At 41.6% G+C, this 25,800-nt stretch overlaps 1 protein-coding gene across 8 annotated transcripts in view; it reads right to left on the bottom strand.

Annotated features, from left to right (window-relative positions):
- LOC105486805 (cilia and flagella associated protein 61) overlaps positions 1-25,800 on the bottom strand; it is a 290,537-nt gene that overhangs the window by 110,425 nt on the left and 154,312 nt on the right. For all 8 annotated transcript variants that reach the window (XM_011749866.2, XM_011749862.2, XM_011749864.2 and 5 more), the window contains one exon: positions 13,839-13,966. In XM_011749866.2, coding sequence (XP_011748168.2) covers positions 13,839-13,966 — 128 coding nt within the window. The remainder of the gene's footprint in view (positions 1-13,838; positions 13,967-25,800) is intronic.

Below are 25,800 nucleotides of genomic sequence, written 5' to 3'. Positions count from 1 at the left end.
TCTTAGTTCACACCTCCCCTTCAATCAACCAAATGCCAAAAAAGAAGCCTTCACCAAGTCAGAGAGAAACACCTGCCCTCCTTTCCCATGAGAAGATTGGAAATGTTCCAAATGTGGAACTGCTATCAATTTACTGACAATCTGTTAAGTAGCACTAAAAGCAGGAGACTTTTGGTGATGGCTCAGGCCAGAAATGCAATAAACTCAACTGAACCTGACATTTAAAAATAGCTCAATATTATGAGAGGTTTTGCTCTAAAGTCTCTAAGGATGAGTGTCATTTAAGAATGAATATTCTTATTTGATAAGAAGAAAACTGAGCGCATCTTATCCTCTAATAATAAGAATAAAAAATTTGAATATCTTCAAATAACATAAAGGTCACAATTAACCCAGCTACTTATGGCTGACAGTCTACAAATGCACACTGATTACTTGTCTCTGATTTATTACCATTTAATGGAAAATGCTAATAATAATCAGTGTTTATACTCACATGCAGTTAAAATTTATCCCAGCTTTGGGTGTTATGTGATAGAAATGTGGTTTATGTTATACCAATAATAGTTATATATAGGCCTTTTTTACATCTCTATGTAAATAGAAGGCTTAATAATTATCCAGCTACATCTTTTACTACAAAGACAATCCCTTTGGTTTTGAATCATTTGAATTACTGAACAACATGAATCAAATGATTTATAAATTACCAAACTACCACACTGCATTATCCTAAATTATGCCGTTGTACAATTTAAAATTTCCCCCAAAAAACAAAGTAGTTTAAAAAAAACCTAATCTATCATGATATAGTACAAAAATTTTGGGGGGGATAGAGGCATTTTTTGAATTTTAATACATTAAAAAACAGGTTTCCACTCTTTTTCTTTAGCCCAAGTTAAAATCTTTTTGCATTCTTCATTGTTGCTATTCTGGGCCTTTCTCCAGCCTTCAAGTTCTCTACTGTAACCCCTCGTTATCCCTACTATCCCCCTTCCTCATCCTCAGGTGAGCACATCCCCTATGTCATAAAGAAAATGAAGACTGGTCACCAGGCATTTTTATGTTTCCTTCTTACCATATTTAGAGCATTCTTCCATTCCCCTGAGTCAGAAGAGACGTGTTTCCCCGTTAACCCTGTCTCCTCTTCAAGTTCCTCTTCTCTCTCTCTCAATCCCTCTGAGAGCAAATTTCTCTTAAAACTATACTTAAGACACCTGGACATCACCAGCCTCGTGCTGATAGGACAGATCCACGGAGTCAGCTGGGCCCATGACCTGCTTCTCTGCTTCTCCATGTGTGGTTTCCATTTTCAGGGTCACCTCGGGTTCAAGGTGGCTCCTGGAGCTCCAGCCATCACAGCCACATTACAGGCAGAGGAAGGAGAACTGGGCATAGAGGGCTGCCTATTAAGGAGCCTTCCTGAAAGTCTCACGTTTCTGCTTACCTAGCCAGAACTCAGTGACATGGCCAGGGAGCAGCAGGGAGTCTGGAAAATGTAGTTTTTCGAAGAAAACACAGTGATGTTTCCAAGAACCACAGTTCCCAGGGTTTTGTCACCAAGTGCAGAATGAATACTGGGAGGCAACTAGAGGTCTCTATTTTCGTTGACTCATGGAGGAAGAATGAGGTGGGGATACGAGAAGATCCTTATTAATCAGGATCCAGGCCAAAAAAAAAAAAAAAAAAAAAAAGGCGGACTCCACAAGGTGTTACTGAATGAAGGCAGCTGTGTATGCAGGGTTACTGCTGTGTAGCAGCAGTGGGTGCCATCACTGATCCTGGGCCTAAAGGAGCAGGGGTGGAGGAAACAGTGAGGGCTGGGACCATGCAGGAGGCCTCCCCCAGGAGCTGTCACCACAGAACCTCCTGTCTGGGACGAAATTAGGTCTAAATTGAGGCTCCCTTTCGTGACTGCTTTTTTACCAGCTCCTCCTCCTTTGTCCATTTCTCCCTAACCAAGTTTCCCAAGCTTCATGCCTATTTCTGTGGATGATGTTATCCACCACCAGGACTTCCTCTTACACATTTACTACAATGTACTATACTACAGTGATTCTTCTAAGCTCTAAATCTAATTTCTAAATGCCTATCGGCCCTAACTGGCATGCTCCAGGGGGATCTCAAATTTAGTATATGCCCAAACAAAGCTCTTGGTCACCTCATCCCACTCCTCCTCTATCTCCGTCAAAGCTTCGGCCAACTAACCACCTCTCGAGCTAGGAATTTTGAAGCCAGTCTCAGGCTCCTTCCCACTACCCACATTGGCCACCGTGTCCAATCACTTTGACCTTGTCCGCATCTCTCGAACGCCCCTGCAACCCGCCCCTCCTATAACACACTGCCTTAGTTCACCATTTTGTCTAGAGGGTTTGTCTCTCTGGCATGAGTCTCTCTCTTCTGCCCATCTTCCACACAGCTACTGGAAACCTCTTTTTAAATTAAATAAAATCTCAACGGTTTCTGGCTTTAAAATCCCTACCTTTGTTCTTGGTAAGGATTTTACCAAGGTAGCTGCAGAACAGACTCGTTAAGATCCCGGTCTCAGAAATCGGACTGCCTCAGCGTGACTCCCAGCTCTAGCACTTCTAGGTTTTTTACCTTTGCAAGTTATTTGACCTCTCTGTGGCTCTAGAACCTAATGCTTCTTAGGGGTTCTGTGAAGATTAAATGAATCATTGTCTGTAAAATGCTTAAAATATTGCCTGCTACATAGTGCATTTTCAATAAATGGTAAGTGTTTTGATTACCAAACTGTTCAGTCCAAATTCCCTAGCGTGGCATAAACATCCTTCCGGTTGGGCCTAACCAAACTTCTCCAACCTTCTTTGTAACATCAGCCTCCTTGCTATTCAGGGAAGGTTCCCTGCCCTTTCATGACTTCATATGAAAATATCACCAGCATTTTCATTTCTTTCTCCAACCTCATATTTTTGCTGTGATGGTTCTCTCTATAATCCGATTTAGCAATGTCTAAATATTTAATTTCTTAAATTTGTAACTATGTAAGAGTATTGGTCTAAAATCATGACGTTTATAATACATAATTCTAATAGACTGATTTTGAATTTGATCGCCTATGAATATTCAAAAAGTTCCTTCAAATAGAACAGTGGGTCACGGAGTACAGCTTGGGTTTGGGCATGCATTTGATGAAATGGCAGGAACAGCAGAACCACAGATAAACTCAGATCTAATGGTGTTGGCTTAATGTATATAAACAATATCTAACATCACTGTGAGCCTTCAGCTCCAAAATCAAAGGTCACCATATCATGGGAAAAAAAAAAAGTTCCAAGTTAAGTGCTCAAGCCAATGAAACATTAAACAAGGGCACCTGCATTTTCACAGCAAATAATTCCAGTGGGGATTTCACGTTGCTGTGGATACAAAGGGAGGAACAGCTCAAAGATACTTGTAAAGCAGGGAGGGATTAGGGTATCCAGGGAAATAAGTAAAAGGTATTGTGTTTCATTCCATGCTTCAGGAGGACAGCTACAAAATTAGGTCTAAACATCCTTATCCTTCAAATAAAGAGGGTCACATTGCCAATTTATTGTGAACATGATAAAAGAAACATAAAACTTTTCATGGTGCTTACCCTTCTGGGCAGTAGATACATGTCAGCCCGCTAGGCGATCGCTAGTTATTTTCTGGCTGATTTTGTCTGTGTGCGTCTGCAGGGTGCAGGCATAGCAAAGGCAACCAAAGCAAGTGATTTAATTAACTGCTTTAATTAATGCTGTTATTTGAACAAATAGATAATGTAGAGAAAAAATTATTACCCCACATCGATCTAAATGTTTCAATTTAATTTACTAAAACCTCTGCTTTCTGAATGGTTCAAAACGTGACAAAAATATTTGCCAAATGAAAATAAATCCTAGCTTGTGATAGATATGTCACCTATCTACATATTCTACTAGTTAAAAAATAACTCAGATTTAATTCAGTCTTAACAACAACACATGCCATAAAATACTATAGATGCAGTTTAAAAGTTGGGAGCTCTGTGAACTTCCAATATTAGAGGCAAAACAAATCCTCACAAAATATTTATTGTAAGTACACAGCAGATTAAGAGAATCTACCAGTTTTTCCCTGAAATAATTTAACTTTCTTTAGCAATATTTTTTTCTGTGTAAATCATAAGAGACTTTTGGTCAAGGTCCTGAGCCATTAATTTAATTTTTTTACTTTTAAAAAACTTTTTATTTTGGAGGATTTTAAATATACACGAGGTGAAAGAAGCTTAGCAATTACTAACATTGTGCTGCTTTTAAAATACTCACCAACACTGTTTGTTGTGGTTGAAGTAAACGCCACACATTGTATTATTTCATCATAAATTCTCTAACATGCAAGAACCTAACAATAAAATAAATTTAAGAAAACGGGAAAGATGCAGGAGATTGTTAAGTATTTAAAAGGATTTCAGGGGCACATTAACCAAATGCAATATTTGGACCTGGTTTGCATCCTTATCCAAACCAACTAACTGTAAAAGAACAATTTTAAGACCACTGGGAAAACTGAACACGGACTGGTATCAGATGATATTAAGGAGTTATGGGGTGTGTGTTTGAGTGTGTTAATAGTACTCAATTCATTTTTGTTGTTAGTAAAAATTAAACGGCAGCTGCATCCATGGCCACAAAGTTGTCGGTCATGACACACTCTGACCTCCAGGGGGAGACCGAAGAGAGAGATCCATAGAGGAGGCATGGGATGGAGGATTCTGAGCACATCCAGAAGGGAGTGGGCAGTTCGTGGGGTAAGACAGAACTTAACACCTCTCTCCCTGACCCTACTTCTCTCTTCTCTTGAGTGCCATCTTGCCCGGCTCCACCTTGGGTGGTGGGTCAGAGCTCCCTGGTCCTGGAGCTCCTGTAGGAATCAGGATGGGACGTGGAGAAATGGGGCAAGGAATAAGTCTCGTAAGGTACCCTGAGTCTGGGTGTGACTCAACACTGGACCCGACACTAAGGTAGAAGTGTCTGCCTGGAGGGCCCTGGGTGCTCTCTGGAGTCCTCAGGGACCTGGCAGGGGAGAGGCGTAGTGGCCAGGATAAGGGGCTAGGCAGACGTTCAGGATCTCAGATAAAACACTTATGTATCACAAAAGAAACACAGAAATCCTTACTGAAAAAATGAAAATGCCAATTGAAAAGATAAGAATAAAATTTGGGAGTTCTGGCAAAACAGATTAAAATGAAATTGAGTTTTCCTTTATAATCTAGGGGAAATGATTAATGATGTTTTTGTCTATGTCTATGAAGTAAAACCATTATACATTTACATTTTCAGCATAGGTTTATATATACTGAGCACATACCAGATGTAAATACCAAGATGGCAGCTATCAAAGACAAGCCAGAAAGCCCTTGCACATGAGAGATGGGAAAATACAAAACACAAATCAATTTGTTCCTTAAGGATGGAATCATGGAGCGTTATGGGAATTCAAACTCGAGTGGAATCACTTCTGGTGGGGGAGGATGAAGAAGACCTTTATGTTTTGGGCAAAGGCTGGCTATTAGCAAGGCTTTATTAATACCACATGGGCAGGTTTCTTCTTGGGCCTTCCTTCTTAATGGTGACAGTTTAAGCATGAGACTTCGCGAAATGCTTTCTGCTAGGTCCAGTTTAGCATGCTAATACTATGAATGTGGGTTCAACTATATAATGCTAATAATAACTTAAAAATTAGGCCCTGCAAGCCCTAAAGTAATGATGTGACTTAGAAGTTATATGATTTGCTAGGAATTAGAAAATGTGGTTTGGAAAACAAACCCATAAATACAAGTTAGTTACAATGAGCAATTACGGGGGAAATAGGTTTCCTTATAGATGAGACTGCCAATTTTGAGCAAATGTCTACATAAATGGCTCCTAAACCCACCTGCATGTCGGAATTACCTGGGGATTCTATTAAAAATATTGTACATATTCCTGAAACCCACCTCAGGCCAGGAACAGGGTCCCAGGAAACTATATTTGTACAACCTTCCCCATCCCTATCCAAGTGGCTGTGATGTGCAGAATTGTAGAGCCTGGAACTTTTGCAATCTGTTGCTTATAGAAACAGTTACTTAATATTAACCCTAAAATCTCAAGGTGATTCACAACATTTTCCTCCACCACAAGGTCTTAAAATAAAAAGGAGAATTCAAACCTTTTTTTTCAGGCCCCCATGTCTTACTATACTGGTAGTGTTGGATTATCTGTTTGAAAGGCATTATCTTCAGAGAAGTACACTTAGCGAGAAACCTGGTCTCCACAAGCCACCTGCTCCATAGATGGCTTTGCCTGCTCTGGGTCTCACACAGAGGCTCACGGTCCTCCCACTCCCCAGCAACGAGGACCACCTGTCACCTCTACTGGAGGGCCCTCATGCCTGTGTTTCCAGGCAGGGCTCTTTCTGGGCTTCCCTTCCAAATTTCTACCCAACATCAAATGCTATAAGTCGGGGGCAGTTTGACATGTCCTTATTCCTTCAGTCCTCTTGTACGTCATTTTATGTGTGCCAAGATAAAAGAATTCAAATGCATGGGTGTTACGGCCCTAATCCTCCCTCCGCAGGGAGGAAAGTAAGTGACTGGTGGATGCAGAGGTGACGAAGTGGGAGAGGGTGCGTAGCTGAAGGTGTATGATGCCTTTTGCTTTTTTGGGAGTGAGGCTGCCCATGAAAAAAGTGGGGATGGGAGGATGGGGCAGGAAGGGCAAAGACCACATTGGCCTATTGGCCTAGTGGCATTGACTGAGTGAGTCCCTGCAGGTCTCGTGAAGACACACATTGCTGGGCCTGATTCCCAGAGTTTCTGATGCAGGAGGTCTGGGTGGGGCCTGAAAATCTGCATTTCCAACAGTTCCCAAGTTTTGTCCATGCTGGCAGGCCAGGGATGGCACTTTGAGAGGCTCTGTTCAAGGAGGAGAAAACTGAGAGGCTCCTGAGCGTTTGGGAGTCTCAAGAAAGGAGGGTGGAGTTTAATGTAAGTTTCTATGAAGGAAGTGTATGATCCCATTAAATATCTGAGAGACATGAATCTCTTAGGAGGATGTTCTGCAGACTCCAGGGAATGTCTCACCAGGAGTGAGATGCAGCTGCAGGTTGGAAACACCTCCGGCTCAGTCCTCAGGGAAGAGGGCGTCCTCCACATAGAGGACACTCCAGCTCCCCAGTCACTTCCCGCCTTTGAAAGTCAATGCAGGCTTCCATGGGGGTCTAGACATGCAAATTTACTTACTGGGGAGGTGTCTGTCTAACAAGTGTCAGCACTAGGCCTTTGGACAGATGCTTGACATTTGCTACCTGACTGAATGCTCAGGCCGGTGTGTGAGGAGGGAATTCTGGATGCCTTCCCTGCAGCACAGGTGAGGAGACTGAAGTTCTGGGTATTGGAATCATTCTCCTGGGCCCTTTCCACTCCTCGCTTCTGACTTCCTTGACCTGCCACCTCCCCTGCAGGGCTGGGAAAGCAGAGCCTGGCCCTACCCCCAGGTTTTGGATTCAGTCCCTGGAGAGTGGGGCCTGAGTATCCCCACCTCCGACAGCTTCCCAGGCAATGCTGATGGTGTTGGGCCACAGACCATGTTTTAAAAACTACTGATTCTAACCTTAACTCCATCCCAAAGTAGAAATAAAGTATTTGCCAAGACAAGGTCCTTAAATGCCATCTCTTTTCCAGCAAAACTTTCTGGTAGTACACCTGCATCCTCTTTAGAACTGCAAGAAACCCACAAAAACCTCTCCACACAGCTTCTTCTCCATCATCGTCTATGCCCAAGTTTCAGTAAAAGGCAACTTCAAGAATATTAACAAGGAAGAACCGAACAAACTTAGCAAACGAAGGGACCGTAAGGGCACTCCAGAGACAGTGTTGAGGCCCACTCACCTCACCCTGGCCCACCTGCTCACCTGAAAAAGGGTCTCCTGTCTGCCTGCCTCTGCCCAAGGCCATTCTCTGACCTCAGTTGTCCACAGTGGGGACCCACCGACAAGGGTGTCTTTTGGCTTTGTGGCTGTCCTCACTTCCCTGTCACATGGCCCTGCTCTCAGGCAGTTCCCTAGGATCACTCCCAAATCAGCTACTTGTATCCAAATGCTTTGTTTTCAGCTTGGTTTGAAAGAATGCAAACCAAGACAGGTACCAACGTGATTATTTGAAAATCATCCAATAACAAATGATGAAGACTGAGGAGGCGGGTGTACGACTCAGATCCAGGTACATGGTTTGTGCTGTGTGTGATCATGAAAAATGCATTTCCTACTTACCCTTGATGCCAAAGAATCACAAAGCACCCACAAAAAAAGGACAATAAGCTGACCTTCCCCCATCGAAAAGGCCTAAGGTTGCTCAAAGTGGATTGCTTTGCTTTTGTTCTGGGAGTCTCTAATGTGGGTATGAGGAGATAAGTTACCTTGAAACAAGCAGGGGTGGATAATTTCAGTAAATGGAGGTGCTTTTATTTAACATTAATTACATTTAAATATTGGAGTCAAATAGGAAACCCCATTGTGATTAGTGACACCAGGGTGCCTTCTGGATCATTATTCTCCGATGGCAGAATGTCAAGTCTTGCTGCCTGGGGAGAATGAGACTCTTGTACCTGACACATAAAGCTCCTTCCACCATCCCCTTTGCTCTGGCCACCAGACCAGCCTCTGCACCAGACCTGATGTCCTGTATGCCCCGTGGATGTCCGTCTCCTGTACGCCCCCGCTGTGGATGTCCGTGCTGCCTGCTGCCTGGGCACATTGGAGGGCGGCCCTGCACATGCCCTGGGCCTCACTCCCATGCCGTCTTAGCACAGGGCAATGAACAGGGCAATTGCGAGGAGCACACGTGCAGAGACCGAGAGGACAGGCAGTCACAGTCACAAACCTGTCCATTGCGGTTGAGCTCTGAGATCAGCAAGGAAGCACTGACTATTTAATTAGTCACCTAATTAGTGACAGGCCACACTGAAGGTTTCAGATGTCCTCAGACAAATGTAAAGATAAAAAGCCTAATTAAGCCGCCAGCGCTAGGCTGGCTGCTGCCAGAGCCCACAGCTGTGCCGGATATTGTGCGGAACTGCACGACCCGATAACAGGAGTTGTGGTCATTGCCACAATTGCAGCTTTAAAAACATGCCCTGCTTGGTCCAAGCTATTCTTAGTCACCTCGACACATTCAACCAGATGAGGGGATCAATGTCTAGGCTGAAAGTCTGAGGTTGCCTCTTTTGCTGGGATGATTTGGTTGGTTTTCAAGAAAACTCTTCTCAGTGGTGGAAATGGAAGACAAGGGGAACCCGGGCTTTCCAGTGCCCACCAACCAGTGCTTCCTGCGAATCAGTGTTCTAGTCACATGGAGGGTCGCGGGGACACAGGCTGGGCTGCTTTCAGTCATTCTCATCCATGACTCTTGTAAGCATTTTTCTAGTGCCATTACAGGCTCTTCAAAAGATTCTTTACGTCAGGATTAAATTAGGAAAGAGTTAAAAATAATGGATTAAAAAGGAACTTCCCCGTAATTAGGAGTAAATACTACAAAACACTGAAGCATAGAGACTCATGTGCTGAAACAGAAGAGGAGAGCAACTGCCTCAGCTCCATGAACGCAGGCCCAGGAGACAGTCAAGGTGCTGTTCTGCATCATTCTGGAAAAAACGCCTGTTTGGGACACTGTCTGGGGCAGGGCCTGAGGTTCTGCATTTCTGACGAACTCACAGGTGATGTCAATGCTGCTGGTCCACGTGTCACACCAGGAGTGAAAGGATGCAGAGAGGTGCATACACCTGGTTCCGGCTCCTCCTCCTCTTCTTTTTTTTTTTTTCTTCTATTTTGCTATAGCATTTATATACTTTAAAAAAAAGATTCTAGAGTATCTTTGTGGAAGCCTGAAATAGTCAAAGCACTGCATTTGAGGAGTTCAGTGATGCTAGACTCGGTGGAAGTTCACTTTATAGTGAGTTCACTTTACAGATCTCACCCTCATAGGGTTTGTGGAGTTTCTACCGTGGTGGTGCCTTCGGGCTGGCAGGACCTGGGAGCCCCTGCTGGGACTCTCCTTCGGCACAGATGAGGACAGTACCTCCCTCAGGGCCACAGCACTGCTTGGCAGCAGAGGTGGGCTAATGGCTGCAGCCAAGTTCTTTCTGCTTTCTCCAGTGCTTGGAGGTTTTACAGAGTCTTCATAATGGAAGTGCTGAGAAGGAGAACGCACACGTGACATCTGCAGTGTCCGAGCTAGGAACTTTCAGTCCCAAAGAACAGGGCGGCCAAATGAACAAACCCACCAATCACAAGAACAGTCATTGAAAAATAATCCAAGTGTATCACTTAAATGTCTTGGGCATTATGAAGAACACACATAATCTCACAGTGAATGTCTTAAGATCTGTCTTTTCCCCTCCAATTCACGGCCCTCTACCCCATAGTACAAGCCGGCATTTTCTTCCTCTATGCCCTGCAATGCAAGAGAACCACCCCATTGCCCTCGCCTTGCCCTGCCCAGCTCCTGATCCTTGCCACAAACGTGCACGCTCCTGCGCCGGCCGGGCAGGTGACAGGAAAGAAGCCTGGGTCCTTTCCTCCTGGGCTCCCTTCAGAGGCCAAGTGGACAAGACAAGGGGGAAGGGAACCAATGAGCTGAGCCCACCCCACCCTGAATGACTCTACGCCCCTGCCCATCTCCACCCCTGGAGGCCTCCCGCAGGGCTGAGGGAGACTGTAGAAGCCTCTGAGGGCCGTTGGCTCCTAGGCTCTGCTGGGGATCACTAGGGCCAACAACAGGAAGGCACGGAGGACAGCAGGGGAAGTAAAAGACTGGGATGCTGGAGTGTGTCCCCAGGAAAACGCCTGCCACGCATGTCTCCCGGTGCTGGAGGGCCCAAGAGGCTCCCCCTAGGAAGGACAAGACGCAGGACTCAGGCCTGACAACCACAGACAAGGAGATGTGTCTGTGCAGATTAACTGCACACAGCCAGCAGATAAAATAGCATACTTTAAAAACAAGTCAGAACACCAGCGCAGTATTCCCTCATCACATGGAGCTTACATCCTAGGGTATATTAGGTAGTGAGTTTGCGTAAAGCACTTCAGCTCTCCCAGTAGCACCTCAGCACTTGGGGAAGAAAGCATAGAAATTTACACAAACTGCTTTTGGTGTCCCTTGAAGAGAAGACCAAATGTATTTTATAATTTCTTACAAGGAAATAATACAAGAAGAAAGTTGTGTTTGTTTTGTCATCAGATGACAGAATTACCAGATTTTCTGGAGAAAGAGGTTACTGTCCTGAGCCTCAAGTGGATTTTCTAGGAACGATGGTGCGCCTGCTGAGTCTGACAATGCAGCTCAAGACTACAAGGAGGCAGCCGGGTGCAGTGGCCCCTGCCTGTAATCCTAGCACTTTGGGAGGCTGAGGCAGGTGGGTCACTTGAGGCCAGGAGCTTGAGACCAGCCTGGCCAACATGGTGAAACCCAATCTCTACTGAAAATACAAAAATTAGCCGGGCATGGTGGCTTGCACCTGTAATCCCAGCTACTTGGGAGGCTGAGGCAAGAGAATCGCTTGAACCTGGCGGGAGGCAGAGATTGTAGTGAGCCGAGATTGCTCCACTACACTCCAGCCTGGGCAACAGAGTGAGACTCTCTCCAAACAAAAACAAAAACAAACAAAAAAAGACTACAAGGAGGCTGATTTTCCTAAATTTTGCTTCCAAAATGTAGATTCAATCCTCATTGGTGGTCAGTGTTGGGTGAAAGCTGTATTTCTTCATTTCAGCTCAAATCATGTATAAAATTAAATTCAAATGGCAGTTAAACTGGGAAAGTAAAATAAGCAGTAGGTTACCATGGTGATTGCTAACTTAAGATAATTAGAGAAAAATAATAAGAAAACTATTTCCTCTCTTAAGGATTAGAGATCCGTAAACTGATACCAGTCTATTTTTAGTGTACATAATCTGTGTAATAATGATAGAGAATTATGAGTATTTTAGAATGCTTTAAAAAGCTCTATTTGATTGGGAAATTTAATCAACCCAATACTTACATCAAAATTTATACTTGTCTTTATTAAATCTAAGTTGACTCCACAAAAAGAAAATTACTCGTATATGTCTCAATGTAATCATTTAAACAAAACATTATGACTAAGTAGATAGCTAAATTAAGATTTAAGACCTGTTTATGATAACTTCTTAACTGCTATAATTTCACAGCTCCACCTTGATAATTCATCATTCAAAAATGGTTGCATAAAACTTGCTGTTCGAAAGTTTTCAAGGCAGAGACCCATCAGAATAAGTAAAGCACTCAGACTACAATGTGGCATGCCCTGGGAATGGAATATTCCTAGATGCTTCTCATCATTTCATGCTTGCAGTGAAATATTGCTGCAGACTGACCACATTATTTAAAGCACATGAACTCTGTTACTAACTTCAATAATGACACATAATTTATTTCTAGTTACCTAAGGGTATGTTCTGGAGAACTGAACAAACTGGCTAGAAAGGGAAAAAAATCAATTCTTTTTTTATCTGGTTAATGTGATGTTAAATAAGCAAAATAACCACTTGGGATTAGCTCGTCTCCATGTTAACCAGGCACATACACCTTTCCAGGGTCACTTCCTCCGTTCATTTTCTTACCCAGCCCCTCACAAGGCCCCGCCTGTCTTGAGCTAGGAACTCTGCTGGCTTCCAGAAGAGTGACGGTGGGCTGCATTTTCCTATCTCCTGCTTACCTCTCAGCACCTGTAGTTTTGAATGGTAGCTAAAGTTTTTCACGTGATCCTGAACAAAAGATTTGGATAAACTGGACTCTTAATCCAGGGTTCTGTGGTTCCCAAAGTCAGGGTTTTAAAACATCTATGAGACTTAAAAAAAAATAAATGAAGGTAGCGAGTTTGACAGAAGCTAGGCAATACACTGATGGCTCCATGTTAGGTGCTGATGATGCCAGGCCATGATCCCAAGTTCTCAGACCCTAACCCAGGGTGTTCTCTATTAAAGAGGTGCTCAATTCAATGAGCAGATGGAGAGAGAGACTGGGGATGCTGCAAATCCCTGAGCCTCACGCATCAGAAAAATGGGCTCTGAAAGGAAACCTTGTTTAGTGCTTTGAGGGGGATGAGAAAACAGCATCAGAAGAGATGCATAGGCCTCTGTATTCCCTGAAGGGTTTTACCTGTTCCATGGGATCCAAAATTCAAGGGCTGAAGAAAGGTCCTGGCCCACATGCCATTTCTGAAACTGTAATGTATGAAGTCAAAACTCATTCCCAAACCTGCCTGATTATGTGGAGTGCCTATTAACATTCAGATTCCTAGACCCTTCCCCAGGAGTCCAGGTTCTGCAAGTTGGGTGCAGGATCTTAGAACCTACATCTTTAACAAATGCTGCAGGTGGTTCTTATGATCTGGCCAGTAAGGAAAACATTCCTTTAGAAAAGGGGTCAGTAGGTTGTTTCTGGGAAGGGTGAGACAGTACATATTTCAGGCACTGAAGGCCATATGGTCTCCGTTGCAACTACTCAGCAGAGGAGTCTGCCATCTAATCTGCTACTGTAGCACAAAAATGGCCACAGACAACACATAAATGAGTGTGGCTGTGTTCCAATAAAGCTTTATTTACAAAAGCACTTGGCAAGCCAGTCCTGGCCTCAGGGCTATAGTTTGCTGACCCTGATGTAGAATATTCTTTCACTGATTGATTCATCCACATAGGCAGGGTGTGTGGAGTACCAAACAATCTCAGGTCTGTTCTCTGAGGGTGTTCTCTTCAGATGTAGAAAGATAATTTTTATTATTTAAAAACCAATCAATCAATAAAATAAAACAACTCACCAAAATACCAATGTCTCTAGGAAGGAAATTCCAACATTGGATGCACCGACCACAATGATCTTGGCATTGACAGTTATTTTAGGTTCCAATGTTAGTTTTCTGTTTGTATGGTTTAAAGCATAACTGATCTGGAAAAAAAATACAAAGACAAAGAAGGAATCAAAGAAAATGTAGCAGTGTTCATACCCCCAAATTACCAATTATGTAGAGTTATTTAACCAGGACATTACCACCAAAACAAACCCAGTAGTGCCCATGTACAGCCACAGTGAAATGCACGGGAAGGTATTTTTAAGAAATTAATGTATGAATATGTGAATATGCCTGACATCTCAGCTAGGTCACATCAGAATGCCTGGTTTTCAAGATTTTGTCTTAATGCTGACAGATGTCTCATACAGAGCGGAGACCCTCAATGATTAGAGACCACCAGTAAATGATACTACAAGGAGATGGGCAAGCTACTCCCTGAGAATCTGTAGTTCCATGAGAGGTCCTAAGTGTTTTCTTCTGTCCACAGTTTCCCTGAAACCTTGAGTAACAAATTATAATAGTTGGGTACTTGAAGATAAGTTTTAGCTCATGTTCAATTCTGTGTCCCTCACGTTACTTAACGCGGTATCTTCTGGACAGTAGATGCTCCATAATATTTGTAAAATGGCAAACATTTATTAAATGGCAAAAATGTGTTAAATAATTAGGGTTGTTCAACCTTTCAGATACTTCAGAGTCAGGGAGGCCTCTTAGAATCACAGAAAGTAACTGGTGATCATGTTAATGTCCATGTTTACAAAAATGGCCTGAATTAGTCATTGATTTGATTTACTTCCCTGCAGAAGCTGCAAGGGGTACATTAACTGTGCAAAGTAAAGTTTTACAAAGAAGTGATAGAGCATTCTTGGAAGAACGTTGGGATCTATGCCAAAAGATCTTGGTTCTATTTTTAACCCATTGATTCAACATACTTTTTTGTTTGGTGCTTACTATGGTGTCTGGACAGTAACAAGAATTACAGCTGACTTCTCATTGGAAACAATGGTGACCAGAAGTCAATGGAAAGATATTCTTATCACCTCATCCCATGCTGTTAACTACATCAGCATTAACTTCATCCTCTGGGTCAGAAATCTCCACATTCTGATAGGTCAAACCTGCTTTGGATTTTCTTAAAATCCTGGGATACCAGGAGTTGGAAGTCTGACAGAATAATGGTAAAGTCTTATCTGGGTTCCCACCCACTTTCCAGTACTGTAGGGGCATGGGTGTGGCCATATGCTTTGCCATTTAAAGGTAACATCTCAGATCTAGAGCATAAATCCCATTTCTCTGTCTCTACATAGCCTAGCAACATGGAGGAAGGAAAATGGCTTGAGCCAAACAATATATTGATAGAAATTTAAAACAAAAGTGGGAGATTTCAGACTCCATAATTAACATTGCTTGTACCTCTCAACATCATTTCCACCCTACAACTCCCACCTTTAAGTTGGCACAACAGAGATTTTGGAAGTTATTGGGCTCACTCCCATTTTCAAGAGGGACTCGGATCCACATAAACCAAGTCACATACTCCATTCTCTTTCCTCAGTAATTGGGTCAGGACACACATGTGACCTAAGTTAACCTAATCAGAGTGAAGCCCAGGACTTCTGCATGATAGTTGAAGAAGAGAAGCCATCTTGTTTTCTGGATGGCATGTGGTGTAAATGTGAAGCCTGAAATGGCTATGGTCATCATGCCAAGAGGGAAACCATCCTGTGTTGAAGTCCCAAGAGAATCACAGAGAAACAGAACAGGCATTCTTTTCAAACCCTACCTGAAACCCATACTACCTTTGGACTCTTCAGTTATATAAGCAGTACATATCAGTGAGATATTGCCACAATAGTGCTGTGAAACAAACCACTTCAAAATGCATTGGCTTAAAACAACTGTCACTTATTCTGGCTCTTGCAATTCTGGGTCAGCTGGAAGTTGGCTGATCTAGGTTGGACTCAGCTGGGTCTGGCTCCAACCTGCAGATTCCAAACCTGCCTCACATTTCTCTGATGCAAGGGAGCCAGAGCTTGTTCTTCTCATGGCAATGGCAGAAATACAAGAAAGGTAAGTGAAAATAGGAATACTTTTAAAATCTGGCCAAAGCAAGTCATGTAGCTGAGCCTAACATCCATGAGTTAGGGAAATACGCTCACCTTTAGAGGGAGAAACCTCAAAATCACACAGTAAAGGACACAGCCCAGGGAGGGATGAAGGCTGGGAAGAATGACACAGCCCACTGCACTTCTTTGATTGTTTAGGCCAGTTTGTTTTTTATATGCTACTGAAAACTTCCTAGATTGATATACTTTCTAAATGAAAATAATGAATATACCATTTGGGTGAAAAAGTGCATGTTCTTCAAATAAATGTCAGTTCTGATTTGCTCTACGAGAATTTCCCAGGACAGATCCATGAGGAATTGTGCGAGAAATCTAGTTCCTACTGGTTCACCTGGGTGCCAGTGTATACTGTACTCTGCTTAATTTCCAAGACAGGCAGGCTGACAGCAAATACATTTTAGCCAGCCTTACGTTGGGTGGTCTAGAGCAAGGAAGGTGGGAAGCATATGGGTTGTAATGATGGCATCTAATCGCAGGTCTAGTTAACAGATTTAAAATGCAAGCATCTTGACAGAGGTCAGAAGCCAAGATTCTTTTCAAAAGGAGATATGTTCAGACATTCCCCTCTGTGTTGGAAGTGTAAGCTAACATTGAAACATGGGCAGTAATGAAATTCTCCGGTGAAGAATTATACCTCATTTATGAAACAGCTCCTGTATCAGTGATACAAAGGCAGTCTGGGGAACAGAACAGAATGGCTTTTGTTTCCTACACAATAGCTGTAACACCAACAGCTGCCGGGCCTCACACATCACCTTTCTAACTGCTAAGTACACAAAGTGGCCTCCAGTGTCAAGAGCCAGCAACCAGTACCAATGATGGTGGGTGTCTCAGGAGAGCGGCCAGGCATCACAATGATTCATAGTCAACCCAATTTTGTGCCCAGGTTTTAATTAAAAACATATCCATCGCCAGGTATGATGAGGTCTTCCGACCTGAAAAAATCGTGTTTTTCTTTTATTAGTATAGATAGTTTTTAAATGTCTTGAAAAAAAAAAATTCTTCCCGGCCTGGAAACCCCCTTCAGTGACAACTGTAAATGAAGACGGCTTCTGCTGCTTTATGAAGGGTTTATTTTGCACAGAAGCAGGAAGCACAGGTTACTTTTTGATGAAAGCAGAATATTTCCTTCCTTTATGTTCCCTCAAACTATGAGTTTTCATGGGAAAGAAAAATAGACATGCAAGATCCTATGAGTCAAGCCAGCTTTTCCTTTTCTCCCTCTGACCATCTGCCAAAAACTGTCCCATGCATTGGAGATTCTATTTTGGGTCTGATTTCCTTCATAGAAAAGTAAAAATAAAAGCCCTAGCTCTTGGCTCACATTTTATAGACAGAAATTAAATGATCCTCATAATGGAAAATTATTTCAAAGATTAAACCGGGTGAATTGTAACCTATTTACCTACCTACCATACCAGGAATAACATGGATGGGAAATCCAATTCTTACCTCCATATCCTTTCCAGACATTTCTATTTTTCTAATGGCATTAGGTTAGCATTTTAAACAAATAGATGATTTTTTTTTTTGAAGTGGAGTTTCGCTGTTGTTGCCCAGGCTGGAGTGCAATGGCACCATCTCGGCTCACTGCAACCTCCGCTGTGGTATCCGGTGAGGGTAATGGTGATTCCAGGACACTGGCTTTTTTCTTAACACTGGATAGAGCATACTCAAAATCAGGTAGCAGAGGTCAAAAAGTGGGCCACGGTGGCCTCTATGATTCAATAAGTAAATTTCTTTAACTAGCATTTTTCTTATATTTCTCTTATCAACTCCATCTGTCTCAATCCCTCATATACCCATATTCCCTATTCGGGTGTTATCATTAATTTGCACATTTCTAAAAGTTAAAATTATTGCCACCCTATGACATTCACTTGTGGCCATTCTTAAACACTTAAGAATCCCAGGTTCAAGCGATTCTCGACAAAGGGATGATTTTAAGTGTAGAGATCAACAAGTAACCCAGCAAGATAAAACAAACCATACATCATGGTGTATAAGCTAACCTTTTAAGCTAAAAAAGAAATTCCTTAAAGTTGATGTCAACTCTCATAATGACTTTAAAATACAAACCATAGATTCCATTGCTTAGGTAGGAAAGGAAGTAATGATAATATTTGATACTCCTGTTAGGAAATTCTAAAGTTGAGCTTGGGGGTTGGGGGGGCGGGGAGGAATGTGGAAGATTCGGAGGTCAGATGGGAGGGGAGACAGGCTGAGATGGGAAAACAGGGAATAGAAATGAGCAATTATTTATTTTTAACTCTTTATCTATAATTCCCTATGAGCTTCTGAAACAGAAGACTGTACATGTGAGTAGCTGAGTCACTACTGAAGGAGCTTGTGGTTGCTTTTATCCATTTATTTGGTTGCCTGCCACCCTGCAACTAGACTATTAACTCCTAGAGGCCAGGAACTATGTCTCTGTGTTTTGAGCATTTGCCTTCTTTTAGCTGAACAATTTCTGCCATGCATTTTGGGGCATGTGGTAAGTGGTAGAATAGGCACATCAACTTCGTGTTTCGTGGACCCTTTGGAAAGGGTGTTGACATAATTTCTGTATTCCAAATTATTTTAGTTGCTTCATTCCCATTTGCTTAAATGGCCAAATGAATAATCTGGATGTAATAACCACTCAGGATTAAATTTGATCTTTTTAGTAAAAATGATGTTGATGTGCACACCCAGTTGAGTTTATGTCATCATTCACATACATTTGTCAAGAGAACTTAAATAAATAGTTTTGAGTTTTAGTTAACACTTGTTAACTGTTCTGTGTGTATAGAAAAAAAATGGTCAAAATATAATTTCATTGGATATACATAGACCCGAGTTCCGTGTTTCTGCAAGTGGTTTGGTTTCTCTTCTGCACTTAGAATGAGTTAGAATGACTATAAAAGCATTACTGAAACTCAATTTCAATGTTAGATTCAAAATCGGGAGTTATTAAAACAACAAATAGGCTGATACACTAGAAAGCGACAAAAATAAATACAAATGATCCTACATAATACATACAAGGTTCATACTAAAATGGATCACGATGTTATCTATGGTGAATTTTTTCTTATCATAGCATTTCTTTTGGAGGTTACGTTCCACCTTTGGGATCATTAACCTGGGTGTCATTAGCTTGGTGGTAAGGTTTGGGCTTGTTTTCTTAACTTTGCCACTGGTTGAAATTCTGAGCCTCTTTTTCCTAAATACCAGTTTCCTCCGGTGTAAAATGGAAGTAAATTACATGAACCTCTGCTTTCCTCAGCAGGCAAACATGGGAACCAGTCTTTTAAAAACGTCTACAAATACTTTGAGCTTTTCAGGCAAAGATGTTACACAAGGTAAAATTGCAGATCCTCTCTCCCATCTGCAATATGAAAGGCAAATCTTTGAAAAACACGTTTGAAAAGGGCAAAACAATGAGCTCAATTTTCAGCTCACACCCATGTGTATATACATCTTTTCTTACAGAAAGCTTCCAAAGACTTCAAAGGGAGCTCTGTCCATACAAGGAAATGAAAGCTGGAAAGATTCAAACCCATTAGGAATAAAATTTCTGAAATCCATAATAAGCCTACTTTTGCTTTATAAATGTAATCTTTCTTATGCTTCTCTCTCTCTCTTTTCTCCTTGAGAAACTCTCTGTTTTCCCAATTTGAGCAAAACAAATTATGACAGATTTACAGTGGTACAAATATTAGTTTAGGGCTCAAAGTTCAAGTTGACCTCTTTGAGGCAAAGTATTGCAATATTACAAATAAATAAAGAGTAGGGGGGTATAGACATTTTAAATAGAACCAATCAGTTGGAATCTCTTCAACAGGCATAAAATGCAATTTCAAAAAGACTTTCTACTAAAATAATTTAAAAGTTTCAAAAGTATGATATGAATACCAACATCTCTGTCCCGCAGAGTGTAAGTCTGTTGAGGTCAGGCTGTGGTTTTGAGACTTGCTTTATGAAGGATTCACTTAACTTTCCTCTCGGTTGGGGGTACCGGGAAGCTCAGAACAATTTAGTAGCTCCAGCACTTTAGAAAAAATGTAAACTGTTCTGTCTGTGATATCCACTGAGGGTAATGGTGATTCTAGGACACTGGCTTTTTTCTTAACACTGGATAGAGCATACTCAAAATCAGGTAGCAGAGGTCAAAAAGTGGACCACGGTGGCCTCTATGATTCAATAAGTAAATTTCTTTAACTAGCATTTTTCTTGTATTTCTCTTATCAACTCCATCTGTCTCAATCCCTCATATACCCATATTCCCTATTTGGGCATTATCATTAATTTGCACATTTCTAAAAGTTAAAATTATTGCCACCCTATGACATTCACTTGTGGCCATTCTTAAACATTTATATTAGAAAAATGATTTGGAAGCTAAGTTGAGGGACTTTACTGGATTTCATCAATTCTAGCGTGCACATTTTTTTAATGCTGGTGTTCCTGAAATCAGCCTTCCAGTCAACAGCATTTCAACAGTAGCAGTCAGCCAGACAGTAGCAGTGACATAGTTGTCCTTACTTGTGCATGGGTACTTGGCCATGGCTGTTCATCATCATCACTTCAAGAGAGTCATGTGCATTATATGCACAATATGTGTTGAGTTTAAGTGCTTCTAACAATGTCTTCAAAAAGATTACAGCATGATTTGGCACTGAAATGAATACTTATTGTTGTGTTCCCATAAAGGCCCAGAAACTGAGCAGCAAGGTACAAATTTGATATTAGTGAAGCAAATACTAGTCATTGGAGGAATGGATGTAATTCCATGTTTTCTTGCAATGCAACAATTGAGTGCTTTTCAGGAGCAAATAAAAGATGACAAGGAGATGAAGCTGTGTTACATTTTGTTACTGAGACACATGCAAAAAAATTTTCCACATCACCCAGCAAATAGTGCAATTGAAGGGCACGTAAATTGCCTCCCCTCTCTGAATAGATGAAAGAAATTTCAAAGCACTAAGACTTATATGACTGATTCATATGCTGTTCAGGACTCTCATTTAGACATTGTGTTACAATTTAATTGGCTGCAGTTTTTTTTCTTAATACTACCTAAAATAAAGGTACATCTTATAATTGATAGCAACTTAGATTTCATGAATTAGGTGGTTAATTCACTTGTTTCCAATTAAATAATAGCCCCCAAACAAGTAGCTCATATGATCATTAAAATATGGTTGCCTTTGTGCAATACACAAACGTCGGCAAGGGAGATCCACTGTTGGCTTTTCAGAGACACTGAAATTCATTAATCCTTAATATAAGGCACATTAGCACAAGAACCAAGATAACCTCATATGGCTCCATGTCTCTCCTTTGCCACCTTGAGTAGTGTAAAGTGTTCAGAAATGTCCTCTGGGTTTCTGCAATATCCTGCTCGAATCCTATCTGGTCTGTGTCAGCTAGCTGGCACTCCAGGTATCAGTCTCAATACAGGGTCAGCCATAAACTGGAGAAATGACTTCTCTGGGGGTGAACACACAAGGAAAGGCAGGAATAAATTAAATCCATGGAAGAAAAATGATTTACAGAACCAACAACCTGACTTGCATTGTTCTATAAGTAATAATTAGTACTACCTTACAAATGTATCTCTTTAACAAACTACTTAACATCCTGCTACCTAATCATTCTCAAGCTCTATATCCCCATGAAAGAACTACTTGTACTGGAATAAAACGAGGACATGAGCTGAAAGGTTTGGGAAACACATTCAAAAGTGATGGAAGGCATTCTTCCTATTAAATAGTACCCTTCTGAAATGATGGACAGTTATTAGAGAACAAAAATTGTCTTCCATGTATTAAACTTAAACTACGTTAAAAGGAAAAACAACTTATTTCTTCTACATTTTCTCAGAACACTTGTGATGCCAAATGTGTGAGTTTTTCCCACACTGACCAATTTTCTGACACCAGCAGTGTGTCTGTTCTGTGGTTCAATTCCATTCTGACACTGTCTATCTAGGCTTAGTCCCACAAGGCTGCTCCCTGTACCCCCACTTCACATGCCAATCGCAGGTCCATGTTGCCACCTGTACTTCTGACTGGCTGGCTATCAACTGGAGGTTCCCATGACCCCTGCTTAGGTTACGATAATTTGCTAGGATGGCTCACAGAACTTGGAGAAACAGTTTGCTAACTGTATTACTGGCCATTATAAAAGAGTTGGGCTCAGGAACAGCCAGCTGCACAGGGCATGCAGGGGAAAAAGCACAGAGCCTCCATGTGCTTTCCAGATGTGTCCCCCTCCCAGCACCTCTGGTGTTTACCACCTCAGAAGTTCTCCTAACCACTTTGGTTAGGGTTTTATGGAGGCTTCATCGTGTAGGCATGGTTGATGAAATCATTGGCCACCGGTGGTTGAACTCAACCTCCAGCTCCTCTCCTCTCCCTGGAGGTTGGCAGGTAGGCCTGAAAGTTCCAACTCTCTAATGACATGGCTGGTTCTCCTGACAACCAGCCCCCTTCCTTGGGTACTTTCCAAAAATCATCTTGTCAATATACAGACTCATGTGTTGTTGAAAGGAGCTTGTAATCAATAACAAAAGATGCTCCTCTCACCTTTATTGCACCAGAGTTTTGTCAGGGGTGGGGAATGAAAACAAAATATTGTAACAAAAGATGTTCCTGTTGCTTTTATCATTTAGGAAGTTACAAGTGTTTCAGGAGCTCTGACCAGGAGCTGGGGACAGAGACCAAATGTATATTTATTTTATCACAATATCATAGCATATATGTATATGTTTATAATACAGAGTTTGATTATGAATGTCTTAATAATGAGTTAAGAAATCAGAGAAATATATGAACTAATCTGTGGTAAATGTATTCTAAGATTTTTGTGAAATGAAAAACAGTTATATTGTTGGTTGTTTTCCCATCCTAAAAACAGTAAGGGGAAGGTTTATAGAGAATGTAGGGGGCATCAACTAATTACTATTTGCTTAAAGGAAAGAGAATTTCAGGTCATTTTTCTCTTTCCAATCTGTATCATAAAGGGTGGGACATATGATATATCAGAGATGTGTGAACAGTTGCTATTTAGCCATAGACTTTAAAATATTTTGTACTTATATCCTGGAAGTAGGCTGGAATCTGCCCTTATTCCTATAGAAACAAAACTATATAGCAAAGAGTTACTATGCCAAAGAGTCATTTCTCCAACTAGAAAAGCAACTCTGGAAAAAAATTTGGGGGATAAAAATCAATATTCTAGAGTCAAAGAACAAAATTTCAACAAATTGAGTTTCACAGATCTGACTGACTTTGATTAGCAATTCATGAACAGGGCAGCATTCAGCCTACAAAACAGAAAGGAGCTCTGATGAGCTAGACAGAGTGGGTAAGCTTTATCAGCAATAAAGAAGTGAAGGAACACAGGAACAATGAACAAGTAGTGGATTGTTCATTTCAGTATTACTTTCCTTAGAGAGACGTAAGCAAAATCTTGCTGGCTTAACGGGATTTGAATATCACCTCTCTCGTGATTTCTCAGCTATTTCAAGTAAATAACTTAGTTTCGGATTGGTAAAGTGGAACTTTAGCACAAGTGACTCCATTTTGGACCCACTATCTTTAACACTAGCAACAAGGACAGTCTAACTTGTTAGTGGGGAAGGAAACTGAATGTGTGAAGCAATTCTGAGGGCATTGAGATAACCTATTCAGTATCCGGATGTCTGAAATTCTACCACCAAAACTTTAACAGAGCTTAATTCAACAATTTCAATTTGACAGATACATACCAAGCATCTACCAGATGCCAACAATTGGTCTAAATGCTGAAGTGTGAATGAGGCATGGTTCTTGTCTTTAAGGAATTCTCATTAGGTTGGGGGACAGACAAGTAAACAAATAAAATGCAGCACATGTGACAAGGGTAGTGTATCAGGAAGCTATTGTTGTATAACAAACCAAGCCAAAATGCAGTGGGTTAAAAGAGTACGTATTCATGTGGCTCATGGTTCTGTAGGTCAGTAGTTTAGGCTGTGCTCACCTAGGAAGTTTTTCTGGACTCAGCAGGTGTATTAGTCTGTTTTCATGCTGCTGATAAAGACATACCAAGACTGGGCAACTTAGAAAAGAAAGAGGTTTAATTGGACTTACAGTTCCATGTGGCTGGGGAAGGTCTCACAATCATGGCGGAGGGTGAAAGGCACTTCTTACATGGCGGTGGCAAGACAAAATGAGGAAGAAGCAAAAGTAGAAACCCCTGATAAGCTCATCAGATCTCGTGAGACTTATTCATTATCATGAGAATAGCACGGGAAAGACCAGCCCCCATGATTCAATGACCTTTCCCTGGGTCCCTGCCACAACACCTGGGAATTCTGGGAGATACAATTCAAGTTGAGATTTGGGTGGGGACACAGCCAAACCATATCAGCTGGGAAGCCATGGAATCAGCTGAAGTTTAACTGGTCTAGGATAGCAGGAAAAGTCACGTAAGGCAGCTTGGAGAAAGTGACAGTGGAGCTAAATTTAGCAGAATCACTGGGATATTTCCAGGTGAACAAGAGGGAACAAGTTCCTGGATGAGAGAGAAAAGTCAGGGCAAGGATTTGGAAGGATGACACACCCACTGACCCCTAGGTCAGTCTACATGAATGGATTTGCAGATTATGTTCTGAGAGAAACCTTTGAAAGGAGAAGGCTGCATGGTCATGCAGAGGCAATACAAGAAGCAGACGTAGAGGGAGACACAAACGGAGGAGAAGGAGTTGGGACAGAAGGCTGGGAGGGAAAGCTCATGGCCAATTGTGTCCACACCACCACCTCCCATCAGGCAATATTACTTGGTAAATCTCTGCACACAGAATAAGATGAGAACTTCTGTTCCCCCAGGGAATATGCTGTTTGTTCAGGCCCCGTAAGTTAAGTGGCTATTTGCTCTGCTGGCTTAGGCCTCTGGTTCATTTGCTAGAACAACGACAGCAGTGGCAGAAAACTCATTTTTTCTGAGAAGTTTGATCCAAGTGAGTGCTGTTCCACAGATACAACTTTTCAATCTTGCTACCTTGCCACCATTTTCACTCCTAGATATTTATTTCACATTTATTTTCACTCCTGGATATTTTCAACACACGTGTCCTGTGAGCAAGCTAACATGTGCGACTCTATTTTAAATTTCTAATGTGTGCCTCCATGCACAATTTTAGTCTTTCAATTAGGCTCACTATTTCTGTTGACATCCAATTGTATCTCTGATTTAGTCTGAAGAAATTAAGCATATCTCTTTCATCTCAATGCGAACAATGGTTTGTATTCTCTTTCACATGACTTTAAAATTCTGTACACCAAAAGGCTCGCTGGGCTTTTGTAAAAGCAATGCACAATGATTGTTTTGAAAGAATAAGCCTTTCTGAAAATTCCTACAGAGTGTGCTAAGGCTACAAAGTTCAAAGGAATTTGGTCAGATTCAATGGAATAGCCTCTTGGTTCAAGTGAAGGACTTGGAGGGAGGAGTAAAACAAATCCACCTTCTTTTTAAATAGAAATGAAAAGAGAGCTAAGCAGAAACGTCAACAGGAAGGAAGCTGAAATACAATAAATGGGAGTGACCACTGCTGAACACCAGTCAGAGAAACATTTTAATAAAACACACAAGGCTAATTTCAGTCACTCAGATACTTCACATCAGATCAGGGAAAATAAAGATCTAAGTCTTTACTGCTAATTCTTAGGAAATGAAGATCCCATCCCATGAAAAAAAAATTGGTATAGAAAATGTCCACTGTTTTTCTTCTCATTCTTTGAATCAAATCCTGATGATTTTGACAGCACTTTAAAAAA

This window comes from Macaca nemestrina, chromosome 15 (genome assembly GCF_043159975.1).
Source record: "Macaca nemestrina isolate mMacNem1 chromosome 15, mMacNem.hap1, whole genome shotgun sequence".
Lineage (NCBI taxonomy): Eukaryota > Metazoa > Chordata > Mammalia > Primates > Cercopithecidae > Macaca > Macaca nemestrina.
Note: the sequence above shows the minus strand (reverse complement) of the source record. Positions and strands in the feature narration are given on the sequence as shown.